The 10147-nt window shown below is 32.9% G+C and overlaps 1 protein-coding gene across 1 annotated transcript in view; it reads left to right on the top strand.

Moving 5' to 3' along the window:
- Window positions 1-972: 972 nt before the first annotated feature.
- The window catches only part of LOC137401865 (MFS-type transporter SLC18B1-like), a 29816-nt gene continuing 20641 nt past the window's right edge, over window positions 973-10147 (top strand). The window contains exons 1-4 of the mRNA XM_068088338.1: window positions 973-1295; window positions 3414-3487; window positions 6131-6278; window positions 9739-9807. Of these exons, the coding sequence (XP_067944439.1) occupies window positions 1023-1295; window positions 3414-3487; window positions 6131-6278; window positions 9739-9807 (564 nt within the window). The 5' untranslated portion in view covers window positions 973-1022. The remainder of the gene's footprint in view (window positions 1296-3413; window positions 3488-6130; window positions 6279-9738; window positions 9808-10147) is intronic.

Below are 10147 nucleotides of genomic sequence, written 5' to 3'. Positions count from 1 at the left end.
AACTGTAGATTTAGTTTTTTCTGTTTAGTTCTCTGATGTTACTATGTTATATCAAATACTGCAGACGTCTAAAAACTCTACAAAACTTCATAATATTCTTGCTACTCCAGATAGTGTCTATACAGAAACCGCAAATGGCAGAGAGTTTTCAGGCATAATGTAACTGTTCTTCTATAGCATGGTTGCATATGCTGAATTTGAAGTGTTGCTTGTCTTTCAAATACATGCATTTCTATATTTGATAAGCAATGAAATAATCTTGTTCTTATTTCTACTTTTGCTATTCATATGTACATATTATGATTGATAACATGGAGTTGGCTTGAATAGTTGAAACATGTTTCGGTTGCTAATATTAAAAGATCTTGCAATATATTGGTGAAAACTGTCCATCCTTTCAACAGTCTGGGGTATCTTTAGACAATAAAATCTTAAGCAAAAAACTAGTCTGAGATTGGTATCTTAAATAACCTTTAGCTTGCTAAAAAAAACATCAATTTTGTTCACAAAATTTTATTAGGAAGATTTGATAATTAATATAAGGCAGTATCACTTTGGGTCAGATTTTCCAAAACTTCCTTCAAGTGGTCTGAACATGCCAGCGCGAAAAAAGTTTCCAATGCAATATGTGCTTGTGCCACCACAGAGCCAATATTTTTTTATGAATAATGTCTAAAGTTCATCAGCATACAACTCTTTGTTTTTGCAGGTCTGTTTTTTATGCATTCTCATCTCATTCAGTTTATTAGCTAAGATAAACGTGCTGTTCAAAAATTGTACTGCACCTGGTACCCTTTTTACCTAATTAACTGGCACTCACTCTAATTTTTGAACCACGTTTGCAGTCTCATATCTACCCATGCGTGTCCAGATACAATCTAAAATTCTTCAACGCAGCATAACCACTCAACCATTCCAATATTCTTACCGTTAGTAATTTGTAATTACTTGACTGGAAAGTTGACAGAATTTAAGCCTGATGTAAGGAAGTACATAATTACGTCTCTACTTGTCTCACCAAGATGGATACCGACTCATCAGATTCATCCGAAGAAAGCACCAGCTTACTCAGTACATCGAATGATTCTGTTTTACCACCTCTGAAAGTCAAACAACACTCAATGCTAGCTATCACAGTATCGCTAATCTTCACTTCATACTGTATCGACTCGGTCCTTTTTCCATTTTTTCCTAATGTCGGAGTGAAGAAGGGACTGCTGCTTTCTGAGACTGGCATCGTCTTCTCGGCTTTTGACTTTACTAGATTTGTGACAGCTCCAATTGCTGGAAGAATGGTGAGTTGATCCAAATAACCAATTTGCAATTATCTGAATAATTTGCATATATTTGAATGCAAGGCCGCGTTAATTGTATAAAATTGGCTACTCTGGACTTAAAAGAAACTGAAGGCTTCTGTAAACTACAAACTTTGCAATTTCTGCAGAACTTGCAATTTTTGCTTTTTATGTTCTTTAAAAGAACCCCGATTCATCCTTACTAAATGTATATAAACTCAAAAGCCAAATAAGACAGAAATTGTTACTTAAAACACATGGCCTATTCTGAAAATATTGAATGTGAAACCAATTTTACTGTGCTTAAAAAGTGGCTTAGATGAAAATACTAACATATCGAAATTTCAAAAATACTGAGAGGCTGAGGGGCAATTTGCTGCTGCTAAATTTATTGGTTATTAATGAATATTTAAAAAACTCCTTATCCTGCTAGCTTGTTATTATTTTATTACATTGAGCACGTAATTTTTCATGAACAAATACAAGGCAGCAAGATTGCACTCAGTATGAAACACTAAATTAAAATGCCTAAAAAGGTTTGTAAAGATATATACATTTTAGTTTGCATAGAAAAAAATTATTCCAGTTTTAGTCATTAGTTGAAAGAAGACTAATGAAATTTTTAGATTTACTTCACACACCTCAGGTCTTGTCATCAAAAGAGTTGTGCTACTTGAAACTAACGTAGCACAACATTAACACTGTGTAAGAGCATGTGCTCTCTAAACACTTTTGAGTAGACAGTATATTGAATCTCGCAGAATTTTAAAGCGTTGACATGGTAATGACACTTGTATGTTAATGCAGATGCATATACAGTAATACTTACAAACTGGTAGCAGTTCATGCCTATAATACAACTCTTTTGTCTCACATGATTAGTATTTTACATAAATCGGTTGCGATAGTAACACAGTATTTAACCGAGTTTATAGGTGTTTGTAGGTAAATTGAGACCGAATATAATTAATATAATAATACAAACACACAATTAGCACAAATAAAATAAAAAATTCATTATTTTTTGTTCATGTATCTGTAATATTGGGTAAAACTGAAAGCCTGGTAACTGCAGTAAAACAAGAAATCTGGACTATGGGATTTTTTGTTAGCAGATAGTATTCGAGCAACGACTTTTCACTACAGTTGCTTGTTTATTTTTTTTCTTAACGTAATCGTTTTTGTGAATGACTGAACTATGCTTTTATTGCATGCATTTATATAGTAACTGTTGGTATTGTGTTTGTGCTTTATTATTATGTGTACTTGTAACAATCGCTGTATTACTACTAACGAGCAAAAGAACAACACCAGTGCGTGCTGGGTAGACAAGCAAAAATATAAGAGTCCTATAAAAATCAAATCATGATAGGTTAAACAGAACATGTCCCGCGGTAACCAAATGTGTTATTGACAACTTGTTTTCTTGCTTTGGACTATGCACAGGGAATCAAAAATGATACTCCAATAAAATTTAATAACTTTTTCATACTGCAAAGGTTTAGCAACGGCTGAGTGGGTCAGTGCTGAATCAATACGCTGATCAAAAAAGCACATCATGCTTCAATAAGGCGCTATAAAAGAGTTCAACACATGTGGAACAACAAAAAAGCATGACCAATCCCCATGCGAAAATCCGATGTCGTTAGCACTACGACCTTATGATGGTACAAAGAAAGGCGCATTGTATGGATGTTTCGTTTCCAAACAGCGGCAGTGAATTGCAATAGCATGAGTGAAAAATTACGGTTTCCATGATTGCATAACAGCGCTATTTGGAGTTTGTCGCTACGCCGTCACTGTATTTAAACTTAGTTATAGAAATATGAGTTAACAAGAACAATGCATCGGGTTGTATTTCTGAAGTTCAAGTCAAAGCTTTGCAAAACATTATTTCCTACATTCTATTGAAAAACCCTAACATTAGCTTGCTTAATCAGGACTGTTCACACTTCAAATCCAGTCCAGCAAATATTTGATGCCCTCAGAAAAATACTGCAACTAACAAGAAATAAATATTTTTATCTAGTATTTGCTATTCTTCATTGACTTTTGTGAACATCTTGAGCTAACATTATTACGTAAATATATCTTACTAATAAGTGATTTATATCATAGTTTGACAGATGCCACCCAAAGAAGCTTTGTGCAATCGGAGCTACTATCGCTGGCCTAGCCTGCATTTCATTTGGGTATGTCTTTCCTTGCCTTATTTTTCCAATATTAGATAGAAAAAGACTGAACAATAATTCAAAAAGATACAACCACCAATTACTATGTTTGCTTCTAAGGCTTAACCTACAAATTGACAAGCCTGTAATTAAAGGAGATGCTCTGGTGTTTGCCCTAGAAAAGCTAGGGGATTAAAATCACCAGTGAAGTGTGATTAATATCTCAATTAATCAAATTGACATCTTTATAAATTAGCAAGTAAGAATAGTTCAGGATGATAGAGCAAAGGCATTAAGGCTTAAACGAGTGGCAGGCTAAAAAAAGAAATACATAGCATCTTGATAAACAACCGCCCACATCAATTCTGCGAGAGTTCATATTAAGATGCAAAGTTGTCTGAAAAAATGAAGTATTCATTTTTCAGAAGAGCCGTTCACTAACATTCTGCAGTTTAAATCTATATTGAGATCACCCTTTCAGTTTTACCACTACTGTCTAGTTTACGGCATAACTCATTCCATTATTGCAGATTGAGCCTGCTGTCTTTTCTTAGGCTGAATTTGTTGCGTTATAAACAAAATAACATATCAACTTGCGTGATATTATGTTTCATATCCTTTAATAACATCTTGCGACCTGTCTTTAATTTATTATGAGCTTATTTTTTATTTGTTGTTTTTACAATATTCTGAGTATTGTACCTAAAACCTATATACAAATTTCTTGTTTTCAGGTTATCTTGATAAACTTTTATCTGCGAGTGAATCTCGTTCAATCAGAAAGTTTCAATAATGTGTTCTTTAAAAAAGGGAAAATAATCAAAGGAAAAAACATTAAAATATATTTCAAGCATAGAATAAGTATGAAATGTTTGTAAAAGATTTGAGAATGGATAAAGATTGCAAATGTGGCCAAAGCTTAATAAATCTAGAAAAAATAGTATTGTCAAATACGGTAGTACGTAAAGTATGTATCGACAATATCTTGCTGGTTTAAATACTTGCACAAAAAAGAATTTTCAGAAGGTCTTTAAAACAAATCATTAAATATTATCTAAAAAACTGGTATCTTTGTTCTGTAGGCGTTGATTGCTTTTTAGAAAAGTATAACATTTGGTGGTGTCAAATGACTTTACGACAAAATATTTGGCACAATATGCTATGTTGCTCTGTATTCAAGATTGGGCAAGCAGAACTATTGCAGGTAACCTGCTAGGCTCCAATCTTGGCTCTGATGGTACATGTAGTATGCTTCTGTTATCCTTTTCCTTTATGGTTTATGCAAGCCAAATTTCCGCTTCACTAAAAATCTAGATTGCAGACGTGTGCTTACCATTCTAATCTACTTAAATTGTAGTACTTTTACTAGACTAAATGTTATGATTTGTTCTACTAGACTCTTTTCTCTTTTAAATTTGAGTAATGTACTAGTTTATTCGTGGGTTAGTTTAGAAATTAGATTTACTATTGTTTGTTACTGCTATAATAATAACTACAGCTGTAACAGTTGAGGGATTAGGTAACCACTGTTTTTAAATCATGACTTAATGTCGGGTGCTTACACCAGAAAATAATATCATCAACCTGTCAATTTTGTTCAGTGGTCTATATAGCCACGGAATTAATTGCTAATATTTCCAAACGAAGTTTCCTGTGTTAAAATAATTCATTATAAAATAAAAAATTTTCGTACTTCAACAGAAAATATTGCAGTATTTGTGGCCATGCTTGCAATACTTGGCATTCACTCTAAAATAAATACGGAAAAATGGGCATAATTATTCATGCTGTAGTTATTTACTAGCAATAATTTCTTTGCAAGTAACTTAAACTAAGATGAACCATTGACCTCTGATGATTAAGTTTGGGAAAGCACCATGCCCAATCTAACAAACCTGAGATACACACTCCATGGATGATATAATTTCATTCACTAATAATATTTTTAGAGATGCTCGTCATGTTCAAACTGGCTAATATAGATGCAGATTACCAATTTTTACTAGTTCTTTCTCTTTTGTCCATTCCTATTTAAGGGTCACCACCACAATTGATAAATTCTTGTACTGAAAATATTGTGACGATTTGTGCATGAGATTTGACCCAAGAGCAATTGTGGATGAATGCCTGTTCTAAAACAGCTAATGGTCTATTTGCGATTTGAACCACTTACCTACTTCTTGTATGGCTGTGCAAAAGGAACTGAGTTATAGCTGCTCACCACCAACTTTCCTAGTTAATGAAAATTTATATTTTTATTAGGAGTAAGCCAAGCATGGCTCAAAGATTTTCTTCATTTGAATTAACAAAAAACCTTTATGTTGGTGCTTGCAAATCTTGCTTTTAAGAACAAATTGGAATTTCAAAACCAAATGTTTTTGGCTACCTGGTAGCAGAAACAAAGCGCGTTTGTGGGAAGTTTTTAAAAAATCAGCCATAAATGTGGAATTTCAGGATGTTTACACAAACTAACACACACTTAAAAAGTAGGATTTATTAAAGTTGATATATACTGACTGATTGGTGATATATTATAGAATACAGTATATTGTACTATAATACCCTATATTATACTGCAATATACTATAATATACTATATATTATATTAATGTACAAGTATAAGTTGCTATATTGTATATTCTTGGTATATATTGATTATTATAGTCTCACAATCTTGGTTAACTCAACGGAGCTCTTCTTTGCCTGCTGTTTGGCCATCAGATGTGTGGCAGGTGTAGGATCAGCCATGTTAAATGTCTCAGGAACAAGCCTGCTGTTGAAGGCTTCGGGCTATGAAACAACAACCGTTGTGGTGAGCCAGATTCATACCAGTGTATTTTGATTGCTAGCTCATTTCACACTTTTGCCACTAAGGTGGGATATTATGCAAATATCTGTGGCTTTTCTGAGCTCAGGGCCACAGGCTAAATTAGCAAGTCAAATCAGTAAATCTGTGTTGTTGCAAAGCCTGGTGGAGAAGAGCTACGAATGTGGCACCGAATTGCTTTGCTCTTACTTTTTGCCGACAAGAAACCTTTAGGGTGTGGTGGTCTGAGCGGGCCGCAACAGTCTGCTGGTCTGGTCTCAGCACTGGAGCCTGCTGAGCAGTTATTGCCATTTGTTATTGCCAGTTATTGCCGTTTGTACATGGATGCTGGCTGTAGGAACAGCTGTATTAGTGTCAGATTGTTTTTAGCTAGTGTGCTAATGGCATGTGCCGCCGTGGCGGTGAGGGCTGGTGGCAAAAAAGCATGATGCACCATCGCTAAACTTTGTGCTGCGTAAAAGCTTTTACGCTGGTTTGCTCATACTAAACTAAGGCTTTCTTATTTTAAATGTAAAACCTACCACTCGTTATCTGTGGAATATTCTATTGAGTGTAGAATGGAAAATGATCCAAACCTTTCTAATGTTTTATTAAAATTAGTTCTATAAGGATTTTTTTCCAAGACAGAAATCTAAAGTTTGACAAATAAACAAGATAAATGGTAGCTACTGCTATCGTTTAGCTAGATTATAATACAAAATAAAACAAAAAATTACTTTAAAAGCGTTGTAAATTAAACAATAGCTACCATTCTTTGTTCATAAGCCTTTGTAATTGATAAACAAAAAATATTTTGTCTATATTTTATTTAGAGTGGTCGTCATGGGATAGATTGAAATTTTCTTCATAATTCATTTTATCTTAAACCAGCTTTATTTTTGACTTGTTTAAGATGACTCACAGTTTTACCGTTAATATAAGATAAATTTTCTCTCAAAACAAACTGTCAGAAATTATAACGTACGGTGTAGATGCCAACTCTTACTTTTGTGTTACAATTAATGTTTTTTAAATATTCAAACTTTTACAAAGTTCTAAAATTCTGCATATATGTTTAATGAGATGACTAAAACTTTAGCAGACAAAAGAGGTAAACAGTCTAACATTCAGATTAATTGATTGATGGATGTTTTAATTAATGGGGCTAATCGGCCACCTTTCCAAGCTTCTTAAAAATTGGTCCAATTGGACTAAAATTTGCATTGTATGAGACTTAAATCTATAACATTCAGCTTATTAGACTAACATGAATATCAACTGAATTTTTACAAAATGTGTTAAGTATCTTGCTAAATAAAAAATGATATTTCACTGGGTTTCCATGCTTCAAATGAATGCAGAGATGACAACTGCCAATTAGTTTGCACGTTCTTTGTCTATTGATTCAGAAATTTCACTCTATTGATTATTTCCAGACTAGCAATGTACTCTTCAAAATAGAAATTGTTAAAGCGGAATTGCTTTCAGGTCACGGTTCTTTTTCAATTCGTGCACTTTTTGCACTAATTCAACCACGATGCCTGATGAGTATTTTCTTTGTCTCTCTTTTGCTTCTGTCTATATTACATAATAACAACATAATTTGCTCTGCAGTTATTGTTTATTATAGTTTGCTAGTTGTTATACTCACATAACTATCTGACTGCTATCAGACAGCTATGTGAGTTTGCGCGCTGCTTCATGTTAGGCATACAATGTAGTCAAGTTTTAATGTTTGTCTGTTAAATATTTAACAGATTTATTTAACAGATATTTAAATAAATATATATATATATCTCTAGAGCAGCCAAAATAGAAATATCCTTTCTGAATCCATTTCAATAAATATCGTCAAGCGTGGTTTCCATATACATTGCAAGCACTGCTAGGAGGAACGCAGGGCTATCGGCGGTAAAATGAGAACCCATGTGCTGAGTTCAGCACAAGAATTCAGCACAGTTCAAATCTTGCAGAAAACTGCACGCAAAACTTTTTTTCAAAATGCGCTAAACAGGTGAAGGTCAGCGCTTTTGAATGGACCTGGCTAGTTGCAATTTTCATGTAAGCCCTCAACTCCAGTTCTACAAGTGTTTTGCTGAGTGAGATTACTGCCAGTGTCTCGCAACCAAAATGGAAACCATGCTTATATTTAAACTATGCTGCGAATATTAAACTTTTTGGTGTAATTAGTGGTTTTAAATTAAATTGGTTTTACCAAAATGTGATAATTCGTTTTTATAATTGTTTTATAAACAGTTGACTAGTTTTGGGTTTATTAGCTAAAAGAAACTTGCCAGAAATGTGTTTTAATAAATTTATTTTTATACAAAAGCGTAATTTAGGGACTATATACAAAACATCTGATGTTTATCGTGCAGCTCCATTGGTAAAAAGCTAGAGTTTTCCTTACAACACAACTTTATCAACAGCGTCTGTGTCTCTTAGCTTAGACAGCATAATCATTTCACTTTGAATTTCAACTTGCATCATACTAGCTTACTTGACAGTCTAGACTTTTGTTTCGTAAGCTTATAGCAAGTTGTGACCAGAGAAAGGTCTCATACCAGATGTTTGAGGCTTTGGTCAGTTTTGTTTTTTATCTCAAAAGATAAGATGTATTGCTAAATTAGTATTTGCTCTGAAACAGGATTTTTTGGATACTCTGGAATAGCTTGTTCTGGGTTTGCTAGTGGAATTTTAGCCCCAGCACCTTGATTAGCCGCGATATCATGTTTTGAAACCTACTTCTTTGCTTTTATGGTTAATAACTTTAAAATATTTACGCGTGCCTTTTTCTTTTTATTGTTACTGATATCTAATTTTTTATGATCAGTGGGAATGAATAAAAAATTTAAAAAAAAATTCTTATTCAAGTAATTATTATAAATGAAAATGTGTACAGCTTGCTTTTGGGAGTACATAGAAAAAACAGTAAACTCTGTAAAACTTGATTCATGAGAGAACAAGCGAAAATTCTTGAAATTTATGGAAATGTATTGAGATCATTGCTTTACGGCATTCACTTTACATTATTTTCATGCTATCATTGCTTAGCTATGCTCTGATAGCTTGCTACGCTTGCTTGTTGCTTGCTACGCTTGCTACCTTAACTATGCTCTTTAAAAACTGCTACATTGAATGCTAATTTTCTAAAAATACAGTCTATACCTTTGCCTAATTTTTAAATTTGTGCCTACCTAAATAAATAAAAATGTTTTATGTAACTAAGGCCTTCGGTACCAGGTTTTTTACGTGTAACTTTTAATGTTTAGCAGCATAAAAACACTATTTGAAAGTGCTTTGTTTTCTGTTTTATTAGCCAACAAAAGTTCAAAGACTAAATGCAGCCTAACTCTTCTATAAATTTTTCCAAAATGTTTTAAAATATTTAGATATGTGTAAGCTTTTCTGCTCATAATAAAATAATAAAGCATGACAAAATTTCAAAAGCCTAATATCTTTTTAGGCATTTGTAGAGACAGCTAACAAAGTTGGTTACGCATTTGGACCTGCTATAGGAGCATTCCTGTATCAAGTAAGTTTTTAATGGTATTATTGCTACATAAGCATAGCTGTCCAAAGCTGAAAATCTTTTTTTATAACTTAACGTAGGCCATGCCACAATAACAATAAGGTTTTTTTGTATGGTAGCCCAAACTTTTTTGTAGACATAAAGAATTTATGGCTAACAAAATTGAGACTCTCAAAATTAAGCTAACAATTTATGTATGAATATGGAATTATTTACACTATAATAAATACATATTTATGATATACATATATATATATATATATATATATAGATATATATATATATGATATATATATATGATATTTATATGTATATGTGTATATGTATACATGTATGTGTATAT

This window comes from Watersipora subatra, chromosome 8, assembly GCF_963576615.1.
Source record: "Watersipora subatra chromosome 8, tzWatSuba1.1, whole genome shotgun sequence".
NCBI lineage: Eukaryota > Metazoa > Bryozoa > Gymnolaemata > Cheilostomatida > Watersiporidae > Watersipora > Watersipora subatra.
This window is presented reverse-complemented; position numbering and strand designations above follow the sequence as displayed.